This window comes from Salminus brasiliensis, chromosome 20, assembly GCF_030463535.1.
Source record: "Salminus brasiliensis chromosome 20, fSalBra1.hap2, whole genome shotgun sequence".
Classification (NCBI taxonomy): Eukaryota; Metazoa; Chordata; class Actinopteri; order Characiformes; family Bryconidae; genus Salminus; species Salminus brasiliensis.
The window spans coordinates 20,378,087-20,403,012 of record NC_132897.1 but is presented as its reverse complement, the minus strand read 5'-3'; the positions used below and the strand labels follow the sequence as shown (position 1 = coordinate 20,403,012).

Sequence of the window (24,926 nt, the reverse complement as noted above, 5' to 3'; positions counted from 1 at the left end):
AGAAGTAAAAGTCAGATATCAAACATGTCTTGGCTAATTAACTGTAACGTATGTCAGTGATATATCATGTTAATTTGATGTTTCACTGCACTTTTCCTTAAATGTTTTACAGCCTTACTAGAAAGCATACTCTCTAAGAATCAACAGGAATACAAAACATGTGACTACATACAACTGGCTTTACGATGTACTGCAGTAAAGGCAGTAACGTCTCGCAGAGTTTTTAAAAGCCTATATAAAAATAATCTGATTACGGGGCTAAAGCAGAAGCTGAGTTTGAAATAAGAGACTTAATGTTGTCTGGGAAGTGAGCTAACTGCGCCGCAACCTGCAGGACAGCAGTCGTTCTTAATCAGCGTCATGTCATTACATCCTGCAGTAAACTCATTTAGGCCTTTAACGTCATACGACTGCACACACAGTAATGGAAAAAAAAAGTTCTCCCAAAAGGACCCCTATCTAAAAAGCACACATGGGTAAACGTGTATTATTTACTTTAGTCAGCAGGTACAAAGTCTCTCCGGGTGAAGCGGTGTAGTGGGGGAGGGAGAGAAGGTGTGGGAAAAAGTGTGCTTGTCAGCTGACGAGCTGCGAATTGCTCTCCGCTGCACTGTGCCGCAGCACAGGGAGCTTATTCAAAGAGGTGGGCAGTGTGACAACAGGTTAGCATCACATTGCTCCTGTCTTAGCACACTTGATGTCCAAATGTTTATGGACACCCCTGCTAATGAATGCATTTATAAAATATGCGCACACACACACAGCTAGTGTGTGTAGAAAGGTACTGCCCATTAAATGGGACTAACTTGAGCAGATAATAAACATGAACCTCTTGGCACCATGACTAATACCAGGCGTGGACTAGAGGGGTATAAAGCCCCCCAGCATTGAGCTGTGAAGCAGTGGAGCGGTGTTCTCTGGCATGATGGACGGCGCTCCAGCCGATACTTTTGGAATAATCTGGGAAGTTGGGGATGAGGTGTGGTGGTGGTGATCAGCCCACACCTGGTACTAGGCACGGTGCCAATAGATTCATGTTTATCTGCTCTAGAGTGTCCTTTTCTATTAGCAATGTTTTTTTTTACAGGTACTAGTCAAGCTGTGTGTGTATGTGTGCATTTGCACAACTGTGTCAGCAATGGGTGCAACTTAAAGTAGCAGAAAGCATTCATATATTGCCGTGTGCCATGACAAAACCCTGTATCTCTAACATGGTGACTTTACAGGAAAATAAATACACTAAATATTGTGATGACATGTTCTAGCCATGTATTTCGTACGTATAGAATTAAGCACCTTTATGAAAATCTGCACTCTTTTATACTCCCTTGATAGATAAGCTGTGGCAAAGCAGGAGTCAAACATTTTATAATACCTGTCAGGCCTTTATCTGTGACTCGCAATTATCTAGCAGAACGGCGGGATGTAATGCCTTTGGCTCCTTAAGAGGCAGATTAGTGACCAGTGTTATAATCCTAATGCAGGATGACAGCATTCCCAGAACAGAGGCTTTGCCACAGAGTTACAGGCAAGAGTCATGACTCAGGAAGCAATCCGGTAAATCACGCTCTCCCGTATTCACAATTCTGACTTGGAAGTGGTCGTCTTTTATCCAGAATATCTGGGCTAAGAGGTCAGACGGAGTATCGCGCAGTTCTGACGACAATGCTTGCTGCGGTCTTCTCCAGTGTCCTTTGTAGCTTTTCCTCACATGTGGGTCATGTTCTCCATAATACAATCGACAGCTGATAATGCTCTAATGGCCCCTTTACTGAATTTTGCCATGACTGGCCTGAGCTCAGTTATGGTAAACATGTGTTCATGTAACGTATCATAATGGTGTGCCTTATTTGAAACAGTCTGGGCTGACCCTCCACCACCTCTCATAATGCTGACATTACAGTGAATACATGGCAATAGCAGTTAGATGTGGTTCAGTGAGACAATGCCATTAAGTCACTTTACAATCTCTTCACAACAGCGGATTTTCATAATGCGTCCATAAACCTCATGAATGCAATCAGAGCAGTCAGATAAGTAGACCAGGGTGGACTGTGTTGTTACTGTTTGCAGAAACAGAGGCGTGTGTAACCTACGCACAAGAAACTTACCGCTTGGCCTCCTCTAGGTGACAAAGATATTCATAGGCGATGTTTTGTCGTCTCCTCTCATCCATTTCCTCGGCCGAGAGCCTCTCATCGTCCACAATGGCTGGAGAATAAACAAAGGGAAATAGGAATTGGAAAGTGAAGCACACAAATCAACCAACAAAGAGTGAAACTAAGGACCCGTGAAACTAAGGACCCGCTCTGGGTCTGCTAATACAGCAGCAGCACACTAAAAAATTCAGGGACATCTAGGCAGTCAATTCTTTACATGAAAGCATATTTAATTTAATTTAGGTATGATAATTATATAGAGGAAATGTGGAGGCAATTCCCATTGCATTCCTCTTCTGAGAGTACTTGGGCAAATAGCAGAGTGGTCACCTTACTGACTTGTGTTTAGTAGTGTCTAAACTTAGAGGTATCTTTACATTATTAGTCTATTCAAACTAGCTGAGGTTTTTCTTGGGTAAATAGCAAAGCACTTTTGTAAGTCGCTCTGGATAAAGGCGTCTGCTAAATGCCTTAAATGTAAATGTAAATGTAAATTCACTCTGCATTTCACACAGCGCGAAAGATGGGTTTTATGATGTCATGAAGACAACCTACCATCTTACTAACATCCTATTCAGCAGTTTAACTCCACCCATTCACCCATTCAGAATTTCAGTCCAGGGTTTTTAGCAGGTACAATGCAGCAGGGATGCCCCTCTAAACAGAGCTTATTTACATATACCATTCTTAAAGGAACAGTAACAATAACATCCTGTACAATTCTCAATAGGGGACTGTAATGGCGTAGCGGTGTTTCGTTTCGGTGCATGCAGTCTTAAAAAGAAAATGCAGTAGGCCATGGTAATGTGCAACCAAATTTCACAACTGAAAACCTTAAGCTGGAAGTCGTTAAGCTGTAAGCAAGTTAGCAGCATGCCATGCTAAACTTAGCTCAAGCTGATTGGCATCTGACTACAGCAAATGCAAATGACTTACAGGAGCAAGAAGACCTGCCTGCTTCTTTCAAATCTGCTTCTTTCAAAGGCTGTTATTTCTACGGCAGTCAAAAACAGCCTAAGTGGAACAAACTGAAGCATTTTATTGTACTTTAATGACATCAGTTTTGAAACTGTGATCTACTGTCATTTGTAGATGGCCAGCTGCCCAACCCACTCATTAGTACTCGCCCTTTATCCCATGTAACGCTTCCAACACTGGGAGGGTGAGGACTGACACATGCCTTTTTCGACACATGCATACCCACCCACCGCCTCTTTTCAAAATGTTGCTGATGCAATGTCGCCAGGCAACCAGGCAACCAACGCACTCGAAGGAAAGCACAGTTCTGATGCATCGTATGCTAGCAGAAGCGCATGCCAACCAGCACCACACTGAAGTGATTGAGCCATCTAGCCACTTAGCGAGAGCAAAGCCAAGTGTGCTCTCTTGGGCTCTTGCTGCTGATGGCAGGCAGCATGACCCAGGATTCGAACCAGCGGTCCTCGGGCAGTGCCTTAGTGTGATGGACCACTCTAAACCTGCTTTTTGTTGTTGTTGTTGTTGTTGTTGTTGTTTTTTTAACAGCCCTACATAAAGAATGACCTATGAGTGTGTGTTCACTGTTTACATCTTCCTGCTTAATTCACTACAGGCTGTATCTATTATTGTTATGTTTCATATTTTTTATATTTTGTCCCTTATCTGAAGTAAAAAGGGGATGAATGCGACCACAGGCTGCTGTCTCCTTAAGGTATTAATTTAAGGGTTAAAAAGTCAATATGGAAAATTACATCTCAACTAAGGTGAAAGATAAACATCTGAAGACGTTAAACTCAGCAAGTCCAATATCCATCACTGACCCTTACACCACTGTCCAGTGTCATTAGGCAGGCACCGCTGGTCATCTGACATTGGAGAAACTTGCCCTGAAGTTCTTGCCCTGAAGTGAGTCATGACTAAACAGGGTCAAGTTATGAAACAGGGTAAATCTGCTTCAAACTGACCTTTACCTGCTTTCTAACCAGATCCCCCCCCCTCTCTTAAGCAGAGCTAAATCCCTTTATTTCTGGCTGAGCAGATCCTGCTCGCTGTGTGTGAACGAAGGTTAAGGCAAGGAGAAGTTGCCCTCAACTTTATTAAAACATGAGCCAGGTTACAACCTTAAAAAAGAGGTTCCTCAAAGGTTCTTTATGAAAGGCAGTGGTTCTATATAACCATACCGACTATTTGAAATTTTAGGTGTTTATTTGTCTGATTTAATATATCTTCAATTACTAAGAAAATACTATTTTTTGGCCCTTTGTGCAGTACTATATACAACCCTTTTGACAATGAATGTAGGTTAACTGCAATTTCTGCAGTTTGGACACATTTCGATTTGACTGCATTCAGCAACAAGAGCATTAGTGAGGTCAGGATGTTGGATGATTAACAGCCCACCTCATCCCAAAAGTATTGGATGAAGCACCGTCATTCCAGAGAACACTGTTCCACAGCTCCACAGCTCAATATACCCTTCTAGTCCATGAGTCCTAGTCAAGAGAGTCCTATTCTATTGGCAATAATTCTCTACAGGGACTAGACAAGCTGTGTTTGCACATCTGTGTCAGAAATGGGTGCAACTTAAAGTAGCTGAATGTATTTCTTTAGAGAGGGTGTCCACAGACATTTGGACACATAGTGTATCCGCAGATGCCGATACATAAACGTTTGTTATAAACGAGTCAATTTTAAGCAAATCTACCTGAATTAGCGTGATATAAATAATTGTAAAATGTATTTTGTAGGCTATCAAATGTAATGAAATAAAAAACAGACAATGTTTACAATGTGACTGGGTCTACAGCAAAACAGCCAGATTCTCTTGTTTCTTGCTACTACAGTTTGAATGCACGTGGACTGAGTTTTCCATATCATTCTGTACGGCACTATATACACTACTGAACAGCCCTAATTCTCAGATTACTGTTCGTACTTACAGTAACTCTCGTGCACACGGTATGAGCGACCTCATGTGACCTGGGCGGAGCCAGTGTCTGGCTCTTATGGAGGCTTTACCATGTTCAGCCACATCAATGCCTCACACACGTGTCGACATACTGCCAACCACGATGCCTTTGATTACAGACAGCATGTTACCTTCAAAATAACACCTGCTAGAGCAGCTGTGTTAAAGACTACCTATATGACTGGCTTCATGAGCACAGATTAGTTTAGATGGCACGACATATGGCTTGAGTTCCTTGGGATACGCTGGGAAATATAACAGAAAGAGGTTGTGTTAACCTTCATACTGCTTAAACCCTGAACCTTAAACAATGAGCAAAGGTATGCAAAAAAGGTGCAGAATTACATAAAAAAAAGAACCCCTCTCCAACAGTTAGGCACGTGGGTAGATCTTAGAAGAGCACTGCGTAACTGAGCACTGTAAGACAGCCCAAGAATGAGTGAAAATCCCCTAAACATGAACTGAAATGATCTTAGCTGCTATAATGAGTTTTTACAAGCTGTGACGCCTGCCAAAGAGGGCGTTACTAGGTACTGACCATCCATGTGACCAAACTTTTGCTTTCTTTTCGATGGATTTCTGTTTAAATCCAAGAAATCCAAAAAACGCTGTTTATAAACCAGCACTGAAGAGCCCATCTGGAACCTAGAGGAGGCTAACCCTAATTGTAATACACACACACACACACTATGCAAACAACAGCAGATATCAGTCCAGAGTGTGTATTTCTACATACACACACACACACAGGAAGTGACTTGACTGCAGTGTTTTACAGGAGCTAGGAGCTGATTGGTCAGGGAGGAGGGTTAGACTGGATTATAAGATATTAACACTATAATATATATATATATATATATATATATATATATATATATATATATATATATATATATATACGGTCATTTTAAGAAAAGTCACCACTAAACTAAGTCATTCAGTCCTGAATGTTTAATTGTAGAAACTGATACTGAAAATAATAATAATAAAAAAGGATAATCAGATCGCTATGGGATGATACTCAGCATTAAGAGACTCGGATCTGGGGCAAAGTAACCTGATTGGGCATCGCTAGTTTAAACACAACACAAAATCAACCACTCTTTGCCACCAGTCTTAATTAAAAAAAAATCAATGCAAATATAATATTGTGATATTTTGATACACTGCATTTTTCTCATACTCCTTTTTTTACCACATTAGCCTCAAAGCCTGTTAAGTAGTGTCTAACAGACCTGCTAATGTGCTTTCAGACTGTTCAGACAGTGTATGTTACACTGTTAATCTATGAACATGAACAAGTCTGGTAGATCTTCATGGTGTCCAGGTCCACGACTGATCTCCTAAATATTACAGAATGAAAGTAATCCATCATGAACCCTGGATTAGTGTGCGGGTTGCATCACTTTGTGCTTTAACGCCAAAGAACGAGTGCACAGAAGGGGAGCCAGCGCAGCGCCAACTGTTTTCCCAAGCCCTATTCAACTAACAATAATTAAGCTTGCTGACACACGATCGCGTGCTTGCCTTTGTTTTTGTAAATGAGTGGCTCGTAATGCCCAACAGGCCGGCACAATTTCAGGCCCAGCGTACATGCTGCGGCTTGCAGACTAATCTCCGCCGGGTTTCACTGTGCCGTCCCTTTGTTCAGCTCTAGCGCTGTCCTTTATCCAGTGGACACCTCGCTGCAAAAGACGACAACAAAGGCGGTTTAGCAGTTACATCACACGAGATGCCGTGAGCGGGAGTAAATGATCAGCAGGTAAACACAGCTGAAGCCACCCACAGCTTACCGCCTGCTGTAACGATACAGTATGTCCTACTGAAGCAGCATCATATCAATTAGACACAGCACAGATTTGTTTATTATTCAGTCCACACTCTGCGGCTTCTTCTTCTTCTACACGCTGGATGTTGTGTATATGCGGAGCAGTTAATGGAAATGGTTACACATTATGGTTTTCTGCACTTAGTCTTCATATTTTTAAGGATAAGAAGGGTTTTTAGGTTCATGCAGATGAAAGAACCAATTAAAATTAGCATTTTCTATGAATTGCCAATGATTTGTATAATGATGATGATGCATATTTTAAACCATTGCTGCTGTTTCTGATATATGCCTTAGTATATATGTATGTAAATAATGCAATTACCCACTGCTAACAAGCTGAAACCTCCTGGATTTTAATTGGGTCTGTCCCATAATCTCCATTTTTGTTATTTTTTCACTTTTTGACACAGTTTGAAGTTGTCAATCCCTCCAAAATGACTTGGAACAAAATCTAATCACATTGACTTCCATTAACTATTAAAATATTGTCATTGTGGAGATTTGGAGATGGTTTATATGCATTTATAGGCATATACAATATGGTGTATATGCATCAGTTTAGTTGTCTGTGTCAGTTTATCTATAGTAGCGATACAAATAACTCAATCTGAATGAGCTTACACCCTCAGAATATGTATACCATCACAGTACATCCAACAATAAGGGTAGCACCATGCATCATTTATGCAGTGACACAGAACATGTGTGTTCATTGCTTTTATGATGTATTTTTCTGTTGCCAAACAAAGTCATACATCTTTCTATCTTTATATCAGCAGCCTATATATGACTGGCTTCTAAGAACTTGCTTATCGAGATAAATTTGATTACTGTACGATATACTTTTCTAAGCATATTGAGAATATTGTCAGTCATATTTAATTATAAACAGTGTAATTAGTCCAGGGTAATTGGATGAAGTGCAGCACATTTTGAACAGAAATCACTGTACTCAGTATATAAATAGTTTTAAAAATCTGTCTGTGTATTGTGAAATGTCTTTAAATATCATGATACAATATTTTTATCATATCGCCCCTCCTTATTACAACCAATAACTTAGAGCTCCATTTGTGCTCAAGCATGCACCAACACACTTGTAATCACTACTGTGGGGGCCTTTTTTCTTAGCAACTGACACTGAAACAAGTGGGTTAAGGGACATTTAAGCAGGTATTTGAAGAGAAGAGATTGGTGACAGTCTTAGTCTAGCAGCATTAGCCTAGCATCTCCTGTTCTGACCTAAAATAACAAGCGCTAGATACTAGACATGCCTTGCCTGGAGTAAGTGCTAAATCATGCTTATTCAAATTTTTCGCCAAACATTTAATTTACAGTACAGTAAAGATGTGGTTCAGTGCTTTTCCAGTGATAAACGATGGGATTGCGACTGGTTTATGTTTTGAAATTACTCAAACATTACCGACTGAGACTGCTTATCTTAGCTGAGACCTCACACTGTTTAGTCTGAAACCTGACATAGCAGTCCTAAAGGATGTCCTAAAGTGTCCACTGTACTCTAATGGCAGTTCTATTTGGGTGTATAAAACTACTGAAGCCCCAACTGAGCACTGAGACCATCACCGGCTGGTGCAGAAGCTCTAAGTAGACGATCCCAGATTCCAGCAATATTTGTTTTCCAAATACAGTATTTTACCAACACTGTGGGCTGTTACTGTGGTATCTAAGTAATAACTACCACTGTCAGTCCTGAAATCCATAATCAGTGCCTCTCTAATCAGCTTATCCATCACATATATACATATTTGGTAGCCCAGCTTTATAATAACACATTTACAATGGTATGGTGATCCTGAGAAACGGCACAGCATGCCATGATTCTCATGATATTATCATTCATATCTCATGATCTGATAATCAGTTGCTGGTGTGTATGAACATGCAGCTCAGGCCCACACAGCATAGGTCTTCCAGCTCACCTGCTATCTTCGCTACTTCTTCCCTCTCTTCCATTAACAGGCTGTGACTCACTAAATGGTTTGTGTACTCGTTCAAAAACAGCCAGACGGTGAAGCTAATATTAGACCATTCACACAAAAAAAACCTGCATCAGGGCTGTCCACTGAACCTATAAGGAATTAGACCGTGGGTTGGTTTGTCCACTTCAGCCCACGGAAGACGGAGGCTCTTAAAATCAGCATTTATGGAATGTAGGCTTAAGTCTGAGGGACTGTATTTAATGGACAAGAAGGCTGCTTTCTGGAACAAACCCGGGGCCTTCTAGGAACAGCAAAGACTTTTGAAGGCCACTGGATTGAATTAAAGGTGTCACCTTGGGCAAAGCAACACTGTCCAGTAAGACTCAGGAATAAGCTAATTACAAAAAACTAATATGGTGTTTGTGTTACAGCGCTAAAAACCAAGCTATGCCAGGCTATGTTACTCTATGTGGTAAAATAACAGGGTTGTAAACAGGCATGATAAACTGCATCTGAGCATTTTTCACCCCAACCAAAGTCACACGTACTATTTACACATCAAATAACTTCAGATATTCTGTGAAGATCAGCGTAAGAGGAAAGATTTTGCAAAACTATCGCTGTCATTGTGTGTAAAACACGCTTCATCCAGAGATCCTTCATGAAGCACAGCTCTATGAGCATTTTACCAGGATTGCAGCACACTACTTCTCACCAGCGGCAGCTTCTACATAAGAACAAACACAACACAAAGGGCCTGGAAAAGCCTGGCCAGCAAAACTCCACACTAGTGTTTGATCTACTGGAGCAGGCCTGAGTTAATATTAAACCAGCACAGCGATGACCACTCAAAAATGCATTGAGAAACAGGCTCCTTCCAAACCAGATGTCTGGCGTCTAATACAGGCCCCGACAACTGTCCCAACAACAGCATCTCCAACCCCATATCATCTGAATCTATCTAATGCTATCCAATCTGAGCATTGGAGGCCACTGTGATTTTTACACTACTACTGGATATTTGTCGTATGGCATCATTAACCTGCCTGTGGTCCACTGGAATTCTTCAAATTCTCACATTGTAGATGTCAGGTGCTTTTACAGCTGCCAAGGCTAATGTTTAACAAGAGAAAGGTGTTGCAGAAGGAACCTCCCTTAGTCTCTTAGTCTACACCATATTCAGACTACCTGGACTCATTTCCTAGTCCCAAATCTGTTATAAATCTATAATAAAAAGCTGGTTACATGCTTAAACACTATTCAGAGTTTGAGAAGATGATACACGATGCCAAGTGCTGCCATGTACAGGGCGTTGTTTGTACTAAATACAGTCAGAATCAGAAAGTTTAAAGAGTCATTCCTGCTTGTATGTGTGGTGTGCTGGTGTCTTTAGGGGGTATGGAGATATGTAGATATGTTTGGCCATGCTTTGTTATTCGTTTTCAAAATTTCAGCATAATTTACTCATTGACAAGCAAACTAAGAAATGTAAAGAGTTTTAATTAAAAAGGCCCCATTTAGAGAAATGTAGTGTTAGAATGTTTAACATCTCTCACATATATCATTTATATCAGTTACTGAGCCATACAGTAGATTCTGAATAATACGTACTGCCTACTGAATCATAGATACTGAATCATTTACACTAGTTACTGAACCATTTATAGTAGTTACTAAATCATTTATTGTAGCCACTGAATAATTCATCATAGAAACTGAATCGTTTATAACAGATACTAAATAATTTATACTGATTCCTTTTGCCACTGAACAATTCATACTAGTTGCTGAATCATTTATAGCAGATGCTGAATCATTTAGACTAGTTACTGAAATCATTGGTAGTAGTTACTAAATCATTTTTAGTAGTTACTGAATTATTCATTGTAGTCACAGAGTAATTTGTGGTAAAAAAATGAACAATTATGGTGGTCACTGAATAATTCATTAGAGACACTGAATCATTTACAACAGTTACTGAATAATTCATATTAGTTACTTAATCATATATGGTGGTCACTGAATAATTCATATTAGTTACTAAATAATTCATTTTAGTTACTGAATCATTTATGGTGGTCACTGAATAATGCATATTACTTACTGAATCATTCATATTACTTACTGAATCATCATTAGTAGTTACTGAATCATTAGTAGTGGTTACTGAATCATTAGTAGTGGTTACTGAATCATTAGTAGTGGTTACTGAATCATTGGTAGTAGTTACTGAATCATTCATATTAGTTACTGAATCATTGGCAGTAGTTACTGAATAATTCATATTAGTTACTGAATCATTCATATTAGTTACTGAATAATTGGCAGTAGTTACTGAATCATTCATATTAGTTACTGAATCATTCATATTAGTTGCTGAATCATTGGCAGTAGTTACTGATCATTCATATTAGTTACTGAATCATTCATATTAGTTACTGAATAATTGGCAGTAGTTACTGAATCATTCATATTAGTTACTGAATAATTGGCAGTAGTTACTGAATCATTCATATTAGTTACTGAATCATTGGTAGTAGTTACTGAATCATTCATATTAGTTACTGAATCATTGGCAGTAGTTATTGAATCATTCATATTAGTTACTGAATCATTTATGTTGGTCAATGAATAATTTACAAGAGGCACTGAATCATTCACTGAATCATTTATAACAGTCACTAAAAGATTCATACTGATTACTGAGCCATTTATCGCAGTCACTGAAAAATTCATACTAGTTGATGAACCATTTTTATTAGTTACTGAATAAGTTATACTGGTTGCTGAATCTTTAAATCACTGTATTTACTGAATCGTTTAAAGTCATTACTGAATAGTTCACACACATGACTGAATGTGTGGGACCTGGACCTGGGTTTGAGGGGGTAAACGAGGGTGTCAGGGCTTGGAAAAACTACAAAAAGTAGCTAAAGCTGTAAAGAAGACTCTCAAAGCTCTCAAAAGTTGGTGCTGCACTAAAGTAAATTACTAAAACTTCAGCTCCCACGGTGGCGGACAGCCTGCGAGTGCACACCCCCACCCATCTCCACCCGGTCACCTGCGTAAGTTTGGGGGAGCTGCTAATTAGCCGCTGAAGAACCTCTGCGGCTGAAAGCACGGTAAACTCCTCTAAGCGGAGCTGGAAGTGTGTGTACTCACAGCCATAGCGTGGTCTGAGAGAGTTTGCTCCGTCTTCATGGTACATCCTGCCACAGCCCCCTCGTCGTTAAGTCCTCAGGAGAAAGCGCACACTGCGTCCGGGGGGGGGGGGTCTCACACTGGGGTCCGCTCCGGGTTCTTGAAACGCGGCTCTGAAGGAAAGAGTGTCCCGGAGTTCAGAAAGTAAAGAGTTTAGAGAGAACCTGGTGTCATGTCTGCAGGGTGAGGTGAAACGGTGCTCCCATAGCGCTCACTGACCGTCACTGACAGTTTCCTTTACTGACAGTTTCACACAGAACTGCGCCCCCTGCCGGAGCTCCGCACTGAAACCACCGGCAGCACAGCGCGGCGCCCCCGCGTGGTCAGAGTGGGAACTGACAACAGACACCACTACAGTGAGTAACGAGGAGCAGCGAGAAGACAAATAATTATAAAATCCATTTTTAACAAATCCTAAAAAAAAGAAAAATAAATTAAAAAAAACACTATACTTTTAGGAATGGCTGATTAAAATGAAGAAAATATTTTATAATATTTAATATTTAAACAATGTACTTTATTAACAGCAGATTCGAGAGCCTTCAAAAGAAGAAACGTGTGAAGTAACAAAGAGATTCATACTAACATCAAAATATTACTCTTTTCAAGTATTTAAGAAATATAAATCTACTGATTAAATCTTTCTGATCATTTATAATAGTTACCAAATCATTTACACCAGTTACTGAATCCTTAAGAGTAGTTACTGGATCATTTCTCCTGATTACTGAATCATTTATCATAGTTAATTAATAATTATACTTATATTTATACATTTATACTAGTTACTGAATCATACATACTAGTTACATACTAGTTACATTCATTTGAAGTAGTTACTAAATCATTTACTGTAGTTACTGAATCATTCATATCCCAGGAGAATCCCAAGAGATCAGCAGCTCTAGAAATCCAGCCCATAAACCAGCCCATGTCGCACTAACAACCATGCCACACTCAAAATCACATTTCCCTCCATTCTGATGGTTGATGTGAACATCACCTGAAGCTGATGGCATGACTTTATGCATTACACTGCTGACACATAACTGGCTGATTAGATATTTGCAGGAATGAATAGGTCTACAGGTTATCCTAATAAAATGCTTAGGGAGTGTATATTTCTGAACACTCAGCTCCACATTCAAACTGCCTTCCCCCCAAAATAATCATGTTAAAGATCTCCAAAAAGTCCAAAACTCTTTGGGCCCAAAAATACCAGAAGGGTTTCGCTTCCGACATCGGGGGGGGCTGTTCTCAGGGTAGAACTACAGCTGCAAAGTCCATCCACAGATTTTCAATAATGTTTAGGTTGGGGGATTGTGAGGGCCATGGCAAAATCTTCAGCTTGTGCCTCTTGAGATCTTGAGCCCCATTGTGAATTTTGAGGCCGTTCAGGATCCTTATCCTGATGTAGCTTTTTTAGAATTGCCTGGTTTTCCATTGAATCCATTCTTTCCTCTACCTGTGAAATGTTCCCTGTTCCACAGGCTGCAATACAAGTCCAAAGCATGATTGATCCGTCCCTGTGCTTAACAGTTGGAGAGCAAACATACCTTTGCTCACTGCAGCCAAAAGACACTATTTTAACTTCATCAGTCCACAGGCCTTGCTTCTAAATACCCATAGCTAGATAGTTTGTATAGACTATGATTCAAAAAGATACCTTAAATCTTAAATAGTACTAAATACAAAAGTCAGTATAGAGACCACAATGCTCGGCACTACACTTCACCCAAGTATTCTTGGAAGAGGTGGATCTTCAGTCTGCATTTGAAGACAGCGAGTTAATCTGCCGCTCGGACACCCAGGGGAAGTTCGATCCACCACTTTTAGTGCCAGGACAGAAAAAAAAAATCGGTTATTTCCTGCTTTAGTGAGTCAATTACATTGGAGCAAAAATCAGTGTTTCCCCTCAACTCTGGTTCCTGAGACATTGTGTAGAGATCTTGAGACATTGAGAGGATTGTAAGGCCTTCTTTTCTAGAACTATTAAACTTTGCTGATATCAGCACCAGGTTTATTTCATCATTAAAATACCCTTCAAGTTTTTTGTAGGTCCACCCCCAGTCTTGATGAGCACCTCACCCTTTCTTATCATAGTATCGTAATGTCTTCTTAAAATGCTCTAAATGAGCAGCATCCCACACCTTCTTCACTGCTGTCCACACACCTCCTGCAGTGCTTAGATTTTCCTTCTCCACACATTTGCCAACACTGTCCCGCTCAAGGCTCTCAATGCTGCTTAAATCTGGTAATTGTGATGTTTATGACATCTCCTGAACCTTTTGTGGATCTCCACTAAAAGAAGAAAACATTCAGAGCCATTCAAAGTGGCTTAAACATTAGTGAACAGTACTGGTCAAAAATCATCCATTTACTGCGTGCAGCCACTGAGAACAAGTTATTATTTTCCAGCATCAGAAAAAAAATACATATAAACCATATATTAACAGAAAATGACTGTTATCAATGCTTCCATGCTTTTCATGAGACTTAAGAGTATGATTTCTCACCATCCAAGTCATCCCAAAGACATTCAATGATGTTGAGGTCTAGACTCTGGGTAGGCCAGGCCCCCAGCTTCGTCAATTCTGAAGCAATGATCACATGTTCTTCTCCTCAGCTGGTTTGCTTTTTTCAGTAACATCCTCACATCCTTTCAGACCCCCCAATATATAGTCGTCTTCTCGCAGTGGAAGGATGGACAGGAAAACCTGTAGAAATCTTGATTTTGGCATCTCTTTAAAGATTCAAGATTTCAGCTTTGCAGTCTGTTTACCAGGCCTTGCACGGTTGGCTCTGGTTCAAATCTGGTTGGCCAGTCATGGACATTATTTAGTTAAAAAAAGAGACATTGTTCCTAATTTAGCCCAGAGTGGTCTTTTTAGGACCACATATAGCCCTAATATGAAAACGCAAACTAGTCCTTCTGAACATAATCACTGCTGTTCAAAAATCTTCATATATTGACGTCTTGCAAAAGAAAGACGTCATTTAGACATGGAAGGACGACTTTTCTGGCCTTTCCATTTTCGGCCAAATATCAAAGTTGTTAAGGTGTGAATTGATAAAAAGCTCTTCGACTACTTAGGTTGCTCCTCTCTGTGGTCAGCTCGGATAAAGGTTCTATACTGTAGCACAAAAAAGAATTCCACTAATCCCACTACAAACCAAACAACCCCTTATCAGTACTATAGTAAACCACTGATGCTTAGAGTATAGCCGTCCTTTTAGCCAGAGCCTAATTCTTTTATTGGGTTGCAGATGTAATTAATTGGCTTCATTTGACACAGAATCATTTCAACACATATCTTTATTACTCTCACAAAATGAAGCTTCTATATTTCTTTGCTCACAAACCAAACCATACACACAACCTCCCTAATACATATAACAGTGTTACTTTCTCTCCTTTACTCCAAATCATCTTTCTCTGATTGTCCCTCGGGCCGGGCGGGGGGGACGCAAGAACTCCGGACTGAGCACAAAAGTGTTTCATACACACATGCAGGATTGCTTGCGATGTCTGAAGAATGTTGGCTGACGCTGCTGAAACACTTGCAGGTGAAAGAGTTGCACAGTTCTGCGAATGCGTTACATCTTTTCCCTCTTGCGTCCATCAAAACACGTTCACAACAAATACTCAGCCTGAACACAAACACCTGCATCATATATATCATATCGTCATATATATATATACACAATATTTTACAGATAAACACACATTTCTGTCCATACACTCACACGCACACATATCTATTTACACAGTGTTTCTACAGTATTATGCAAAAGTGAGGGCACTCTTAGACAAATAACACATGTGTCACTGTTTAAATTAAGAAGTACGTGATCAACCATGAAGAACTACTGCCTTTTGTTAAATTGACAACAAGTAAATAATCAAAATCAATAACAATTTGGACACCTTACATGGTCAGTTTCCAAGTTTCCAAACACTTTTGTAGCTGAAAGTCTGTTTTTCAGTTCTTGTAGCTAGACGTTTCTCCCATCCTTCTTTTTAGAAGACCTCATGTCTCGCTATACAGCTTGTCGAAAGGTCTATTCACAAAGATCAGGGGGCTGTGAGGGAACTCTTCAAGTAGTCCATGGTGGATTTGAGGTATATTTTCATGCTGTTGTAGATGCCATCTTCTTCAGATTCAGCCTCCTAACAGATCTGCTAAATCCACCCCATGCTTCACAGTTGGCAAGGTGTTCTTCTCATGAAATGCAGCTCCTTGATTTCCCCAAATGTATCTTGTTGCTTGTGTCAGTGAGTATTGTAGCATGCTTCAAACATGTAGTTTTTGGTCGAGGTCACAGTTAAGGTTTCCTTCTTGTGACTCTTTTATGTTCAGTGGAATGGTGCCCCATAGCTCTTAACTCAGTGACAGTCGTATGTGGGTTTTGATTTGCCTTTCTTTCCAGCATATGAGCAGCTCTCTCTGAGAGTCTTCTTCTAGATCTCATCTTGACCTCCACAGTTACCTTGAACAGCCATTTCGTAACGACATTCCTCATTGTAGAAAAGTCAAGCTGACAAAAGCATGGCTATATTTTATAGCCATCTCTTGTTTTGTGGGCAAATTTAGAAAACTTGCAAATTTGATTTAGGTGACAGTTCCTAATAACAACTGGTGACAGGCTTCAGGCCTTCTAAAAACACTTAGGGTGTCCAAACATTTGTACAAGCTACATTAATTATTTAATAATATTGTTAATTATTAATAATGATACTTTTCTATTAGGTTTTACAGTGAAACCTAATGCACAGACCATCCAAAACCTAATAAAAGTGTTTGAATTAGCTACAGAAGCTATGTTTACTACTTCTCAATTAAAAAAACAACACAATGTGTTCAGATTTGCCCAAATGTTTCCCAAATTCATTTTGCATAAGACTGTAAATGTACTTTACACAAAGAGAAGCGCGCGCACACCGAAACGAACAGTAGCCTACAGTAACATTACAATGTGTCTGCAACTGAAAGAAAAACACGGTTCCTTTTAAATTCAGCTCATTTCTTATGTTGAGGAAAAGAAAGGTTGTTTACTACAATATCATTTCTATTCTATATCTTCTTTATTTTTATGATGAACCTAGTTCAGGCTGCATAGCTCTGCTGAAACTGAAACAGCAGTAAGTCACTTTGGTTTATTGGAGGCCTAATCAAAAAATACCTACAGGACACTTTGTTTCACAATATTCCTTTTTTTAACAATAAAATTATATGGAATAGTCTCAAAGGAGCATTCGTCAAAATAGAATATTATCTTTTCTGAAATCTCAAAACACTGCTGTTGTCAATATCAACAGTAACGACAAAATGGCACACACACACATCGACATCTAGCTGTTGAATAGGGCACAGGAGACTTAAAATCCATAGTTACATTAACAAACAGTCAGAACAGACAAAAAATGTTTAGAATCAACAAAAAATTATGATATTCGGTACAGAAAATTAGGCTCTGTTTAGGAATTAACACAAAACATAAGAATCATTGCTTTGTAGTGCCAAAGAAATCCAAAACAGAAAAACGAGAAGGTCATTGGCCATAATCAGTGATATTACAATGTCTGGTAAACTGAAACAGAAAGTCTGGCTCTAATCTGGGGCGTATTTCACAATAAAGAATTTAAAGAATTTCTCATATATTTAGGCCAGATAACCTCACCCAGAGTCTTGCCTGTCCAATATCAGAAACGCCAAGAGGCACTGTTTTTGGACAGTCCTCTCTTTTGAGAAATCCTACCTTGTGCAATACCCCCATAGGAATTTCAGGGTAGACAATAAATGAATGGTTGTAAACATTAATATTACAATATCTCGCGAACAAAAGGAGAAAATCAGGCCATATGATGAGGTTTCCGCAAATAAGAAAACATCACCCATCAAACAAATCATCGCCTAAAGACTTCTGAACCTCCTTTTTCCCTTAAAGGTCTACAAAGGGCTGATAGCTCCTTATTATCAGTCTTTAACACTTACATGCTTTACCCTACACTGGCACTGAGCAAACTACTGAGGTAACGGTAAGAACGAACTGAGCAAACTGCTGGTAAACTCCATGAACTCATGCTTGTTAGAGCCACCACATGTTTTCTTCTGCAACAACTGGAGGGCCCATCTGTTTGAGGCGGTCTTTTCTAAACCTTACAGTCCTCAAAATCTGCCTCCGTTCTCGGCCTTGTCAACAACGCCAAGGTGGGCCGGCAGCCACAGCATGTTAAAACGAGGGCAACTGCATTCAAGCACAGTACTGTGTCCCTAAACTCCCTAGACTATTGTGAGAACATAGCGGGTGACAACATGTACGACGACATCTACCGCACTTCAGGTTTGCAAGGGCTGTGTCTCCTGCCCATAGGTGAGAGCGGTCTTACAGAGGAGAGGCACGGTTTCAAAAGGCCATCGGTACTTCCAGACAAAGCGTAAAGCGCATATGGGTATGTCTGGAAAAGATGAGGTGAATGGCTCATTTTACAACTCGACAGTACATAGACACACATAGTACCACAATGTTAACCACAAGTCTGTTAATAATGCAAAGTTAATAACCAGCCACGGTTACTTTACTCAGTTAGGCAATGTAGGATAAAAGTCCTGCATCCAAAGTGAACTGGACTGAAATACAAAAAAACTTGCATTTGCCTGCAAACAAAGGATAAATTCCATGTTTTCAGTGGCTGCGTTTGGCTTTTTTTTTATTTTTATATTTACATGTACAAAGGCTGCAATAGTGTCATCACACTGGTATGAAAATATCTAAGATAATTCCCCTTTTAAATGTTTCTACACTCTTGAAAATAAAGGTGCTTTGAATGGTTCTTTGAGGGATGCCATAGTAGAACCACTGTTGCTTCCATAAAAAGAAACCAGAGATTTAATGTGAGTGTGAAGAACCTTTACATCAAGCGATGTTTTTTTTCAGATCTTTAAAAGGTTCCTCACACTTACGTTACACCTCTGTAACACTTTTATTATGTTTTATTGAACTAAAAGTTCAAAATTCTTCTGTGGCATCAGTCGAAGAACCATTTGAAAAAGCCTTTATTTGTAAGAATAGGACAAATTAGTCAATTTGAATGTTAACAAAGAAATGCTAGATGTTGGGTTAAGAAGGAGCTACTGAATCAGGTATTACCTGATCACAGGTATGGTTACTGAAGAGTGTGGGCTGTATGCTAAAAGCAAGTGTCCAGTGTTTTTCCTGAAAGACCTAAACAACTGTTGTTCATCTAGTCCATCAGTTCCAAAGAGCAGAACAGAGCTGTTAATGAACTTTGCATTACTACATCAGCATGTTTTTTTAAACTACTACAAACACCTTTAGACACCTCTGCCTCTGTATTTTCATGCCCTTATGGAAGCTGATGGGAGTCAATTTTTGCAGAAGACCTCTAGCTCTGAGATATTCTTGGGTTGTCTTGCATGCAAAGCTTGTTTAAGGTCTATCCACATTGTTTTAAATGATGTCTAGGTCAGGGAACTGTGAGAGCCATTCTAGCGGCCAGACCAGTTTGTGTCTTTTCAGGTAGACCATGAAGGATTTCAGGTATATTTTGGATCATTATTCTGTTGTAGAAGCCATCTTATTTAGACCAGATGCTTACACAATTGCATCCAGGATTTGCTGGCATTTTGTTGAATCCATTTAGGGCTGTTGGATAATTCCGCATCACTGAGCTACTAAAAGCACCTATTGCACTACAGAAGCTTTTTGAGGAAAAACACTGGATTATTCCTTTAATGATACAAGCTTTAAGATAATTCAAGATCAAGCTATCTTAGTGTGATTTAATAAATGAATGTATGAATACACAAAATAACTTGTTAATAAAGAGAGCTGCTGACTGCGATCGTGTCTATCTGGGCTGCGTGAAGCTGCAGGACAGCTGGGCTACAGCTGTGCCGCTCTCTCAGTCTTTCTGATCATCCAATTCCTCTCTGGGCCTCCAGCAGGTTCAGCCTGCTCATTAAGAGTTTGTTTTCCAAGCTTCTTAATAAGGGGGACATTAATATTTACAGCCATGTCAACGCCAGGGCTCGGCTCCAGCCCCACCACCATCAGCATCATGTATACGCCTTGCAGCCAGGTTCTTTTTAACACTACAGGGCTAAATAGAGGGATGTAAGAGTGCAAGTACGTTACGCAGCTGCAGGGTGTCAGGAAATACTTTCACAAGAAGCAGAACAGCCCTCCTGGGCTTTCCTTCGATCAGGGGCATTAAAGCCCCTCACCTTTAACTGCCTACACATCGACACGCAAATGAAGTTTAAGTGCCTGACTCACTGACTCGGACAAACTCTTCGGCTCTAGCAATATGGCTTTATCTTTTTAGTCATGTCACACAGCTATTTCTACAATGCTCATGATGTTATTCATATTGCTCATCAGGGTTTCCAACACACATAGCTCAGTAAATGAAAAAGGAGAACTTGAACAATGTGTAAAATGACTGGCTAGAGATACATGGGCTGACTGAAGCCATGAGCTGGCTTCAGGGCTGTCCAGCAGGGGCTACATCAGGACGTTGGAGCGCGTGTCCGGTAGCCGCAGTCCCACCAGACCTCCGCCCACCAGCACAGAGGAGGCCAGCAGGATGGGGATGGCTTTCGTGATACTGACCAGAGAGCCAAAAATCAGGTTCCCCAGCACTGCTGCTAACTTACACAAGGCATTGCAGAAGCCGAAGCCAGTCCCTCTGAAAGAGAGAGAGAGAGACAGTATAATACAGGTGTAAATCTACTTGTGGAAACCCCTTCTAATGAATGGATTCAGCTGCTTTTGTCCTTGTAGAGAAAAAGTACTATCAAGAAGACTTTTTGGAGCAGATAAATATGAACCTATTGGCATCAGGCCTAATGCCAGGTGTGGGCTAGGGGAGTATAAAGCCCCCCAGCATTAAGCTGTGGAGCAGTGGAACTACTGTGTTCTGTGGAATGACGGTGCTCCATTTTGGGATGAGTTAGGGGGTTTGGGAGGAGGAGGAATAGAGATCATCCAACATCCTGATCTCACTAACGCTATCGTCGCTGAATACTATCAAATCCTCACAGCAATGCTCCAAAATCTAGCAAAAGGCCCTGCCTGGACAGTCAAGACTGATATAATTATCTTTGGATTTGGAGGTGGAATCTTGGCTTGCCTTCCTGAAACCATCTTAGCACAAATATAATTCATAAATGGTTGAACAAGTGTAAAATTGAACACTTTGAGCCCTGATCTTTTTATTAGATGTGAAGCACCTCCCTGACCTAAGTTGCAAATCACTCACTCATGCACCTTAAGCAAGACTGTCCACAAGGAGGCAGTATTTACTATTATTTATATTTTATATTATTATGTTTTATATTATTTAATTATCTCACATCGTGGTACAATGATCAAATTTGTACCTTAAAACAAACAATGCAGAAACTAGAGCGGAAATGGCAGACAACCAAACTAGAGGTATCTCACTCTGCCTGGAAGGACAGTCTTATTGAGTATAGAAAGGCACTCATTAAAGCTCGCTCAGTGTATTTGGCCTTGCTGACTTTTTAGTGAGATTTCTAAACTTACTAAAACTCAAGCAGATATTGAACCCCAGATTCCAGCTACCTTAACCGGTAATGTTTTTATGGACATTTTAAATAATAAAATATTAGCAATATTATTATCAAATCCAACCCTCCTCACTGAATCGAACATGTCTGTCACCTGGTGTAGCTGATTTAGAGAGAACTTAGAGAGACAAAGGCTGGAAGCCTTCTATCCACTCCCACACCCAGAACTAGAGAAAATTATTTTATTTGCAATTTGTACAACCAGTACACTTGACCCAATTCCCTCGAAAATACCCCCCTGCCACTGCTACCTGTTTAATGACCTTGTCTACATGGATTCTTAGCCTAAGAATCCACTATTAGCCACTACTAATATTACAACCATTAACTATCATTACTCTCATTACGCTTACCATCAAGTTATACTACACCATGATTATCATAGACATATTAGGATTATGTTGCACACCTGAGCACCACACCAGTCTTGATGGTTCGGTGACTTTTTATCAATAATTTATAAATAGTTCTGACCAGAGCAGGATGGGTCTCCCTTGTGGTTCCTCCCAATGTTTCTTTCTCTAGTTCTGAGCGTGTTTTTCCTTGCCACTGTCGCCTTTGGCTTTGGCTTATGGTTTCAATAGTCAGTGCATTTTCATTGTTCCACAACACTGGAGAACCCCCACTGGTCCTCTTAACTGCTCACAGTCAGATGGATCCGGACAATTTTAATGAGAAGTGTAAACAGAATCCGGTCAAAGTATATTCAGATACAAAACACATGTTAAAGCCACATGTAAACAGGCCCCAGTGCTAGTGTTTTTCATGTCTGGTACAAACCTCCTGTCTGTGGGATATAGCTCTGCTGTGACCACATCCAGTGAGTTCCAGGCAGAGATGCTCAGGCCATTGTAAAGGCAAAGCATGCCGATCATCATGGCCTCACTGGTGCCGAACCAGAGGAAGAAACAACTAATTCCAGAGAGAACCATGGAGAATCCTGGGAAAACACATGACACACAGTGATTAGTTGTCTCTTGTTACTGTGACTCCAGACTGATTTCAATTCTAAACCTGAGTTTCATACATTTATTTCTAGTGCGCTAATGGTCATTTTAGGCCATCCCCAACTTTAGACCAACAAATACAGCACAGTAAATACAACACAGTATGTATCTTGCCTAGCATAGATAAGCGCCCTATTTTATCCATGAGGAGCGCAGACACAATGTTCCCTGGTAGCACCGCCAGTGTTCCCAGGAAGTTGACAAAGTACACCCAGTAGGCGCTGTAGTCATCATCAAAAGTCATCTGGCAACCCGTCTTGTTGTGATGAAATGAGCTGTTTGTGACTTTTGTGTTTATCAGTTTGGAGTCATCGATATCTGTATGTGAAGAAGCAACAACAACCGTGTTAATGACTAATTTGACCCATATTACCTGTTTTCCCATACACAGTGTGAAAATCCACTTGGTGAAATCCATTTATTGCTTATGCACTTCCTCAAATTTAGTCACGGTAATCTTTTAAGGCCAGAGCAGTTGGCAGTTGTTGGCACAACATAAAATCTTCATTATTGGAAAAATGGCTTGTATGTTTTAACCTTATTCAGACAGGATAAAATTAACATGGGGTCCTGGGTTAATTTTCTTTTTCACAGGAGCTCCTCTGTGAGATTATTACTGTATAGATGGACCATGTCTATTTTAGACCCATCCGGATTCAAATCTCTGTATTTCTTCAGACAGATGTTGCCACATGTTGGAAAAAAAGGTGTTTGGCTGCTGCTGTGCCGCCCTGTATTTAGCTATTTGAGTGCACATATCAGAACTCCTCCAGTGGATAATAAAAATGTTTAAATCACTAAAGAAAAACTGGAAAATGAAGACAAACCTGGGCTTATCTTTTTCTCATGGTTTGCACTGGAGCAGCACCACCAGCTTTGCAGCGTTAAGGTTAGTGTTACCTCACCAACCCAACATTTGTGTTTGTTCGTGTTTGTCCGATTGGTGTGCTTTGACCTTTAGTGAGCCACCTGGCCTTACAATTCAAAAAGGTAGCATAGTTTGGTGGAATACTGACTGACAGCACTCAATTCTAATATCCCTGTTTGCAAATGACTAGTTTTGAATAGTAGTTTTAAAAAGCCTGCAGGGAAAAGTGCAGCAAATTTACCTGTGTTGTAGAAGAAGGCATCAACAAAAGTGCAGTTTCGAAAGAAGCAGCCCACTGAGGTCACGTCTTCAAAGTAGCAGTTTTGAAAAGTGGTGTTGATGAATGTGACCGACTTGAATTTCATATTTATAAACCTGTGAAAGGGATGAAAAAAAGGCAGTAAAGACAATAAGTCAATCACGTTCTTTGTCACTGAATAAACAACATTTCAGTCCTAGCTGCACATTTTTAAATACCTGTCGTTGATGAACACACCGTTGGTGTGTATCTGGTTCTCTAACGTGAAGTTGAATGTGAAGTCCTCAGTTAACTCATTATTGTGCAGCTGCACTTTAGAAGCGTATTCATCGGCCTGGAGGTGCTTGATGACGTCAGGGAACCACACAGACAAGCCGTAATACCTGCAGCAGTTTTGATGTCAGAAATACAGTTATTATCACACACTGTTTACCACACGTTAGATTTTTTTTAATAATAGCATCTAACAGACAACAAAAAAACAGACCCGAATGACAGCGTGAACCACACAATGGCCAGCTTCACTGTGTTATCCTTCACTGGATAAATGAAACACTTCATAAAGGTCAACCAGATCTGGAAGAGAAAATAATTACATGTCAGATTTTGACACCCATGCTAAAAACCATGCTGTTTTACAGACAAGTCAGACTTTGAAACTCACTCCGTATAGTTCAGTCTTCACTCGGAAAATAACTTTGGACACAACGTTCCCAGACTCTGTTTGCATCTCCACAAACTCGTCAATCTGCTTTGGGATCTTAATTCTATTCACCTGCAAGAAATGGAAAATAGGATGCAAATCATGAGCTTTTTTCTTTTACTTCTACAGAAGGTCTTCCTATTTCACTCTTATCTCACAGATCTATACAATTATACCAACAGTTAATACAGCACACCTTAGAAATGCATAATAATACCAGAGTCATGTCAATATTAGACTGATATTTCTACAGAGACGCCGCAAGGTCATGATAATCATTTAATGGGTAGAAAAACACCTATAAAGCATTTATCATGAGGTTATGTTCTCTAGAGATGGAATGACCAAACAGCTATGTATTGGTATCGGCTGATTTTTAACCCAAATATGTAAT

At 40.0% G+C, this 24,926-nt stretch overlaps 2 protein-coding genes across 2 annotated transcripts in view; both read right to left on the bottom strand.

Moving 5' to 3' along the window:
* iqgap2 (IQ motif containing GTPase activating protein 2) overlaps window positions 1–12,292 on the bottom strand; it is a 76,142-nt gene extending 63,850 nt beyond the window's left edge. Inside the window, exons 1-2 of the mRNA XM_072664522.1 lie at window positions 12,040–12,292; window positions 2,112–2,211 (exon numbers count right to left, since the gene is read on the bottom strand). Of these exons, the coding sequence (XP_072520623.1) occupies window positions 2,112–2,211; window positions 12,040–12,085 (146 nt within the window). The 5' untranslated portion in view covers window positions 12,086–12,292. The remainder of the gene's footprint in view (window positions 1–2,111; window positions 2,212–12,039) is intronic.
* Window positions 12,293–15,409: 3,117 nt separating this feature from the next.
* The window catches only part of sv2ca (synaptic vesicle glycoprotein 2Ca), a 52,562-nt gene continuing 43,045 nt past the window's right edge, over window positions 15,410–24,926 (bottom strand). Inside the window, exons 7-13 of the mRNA XM_072664917.1 lie at window positions 24,494–24,604; window positions 24,317–24,405; window positions 24,048–24,212; window positions 23,812–23,945; window positions 22,817–23,020; window positions 22,476–22,635; window positions 15,410–20,791 (exon numbers count right to left, since the gene is read on the bottom strand). Coding sequence (XP_072521018.1) covers window positions 20,608–20,791; window positions 22,476–22,635; window positions 22,817–23,020; window positions 23,812–23,945; window positions 24,048–24,212; window positions 24,317–24,405; window positions 24,494–24,604 — 1,047 coding nt within the window. The 3' untranslated portion in view covers window positions 15,410–20,607. The remainder of the gene's footprint in view (window positions 20,792–22,475; window positions 22,636–22,816; window positions 23,021–23,811; window positions 23,946–24,047; window positions 24,213–24,316; window positions 24,406–24,493; window positions 24,605–24,926) is intronic.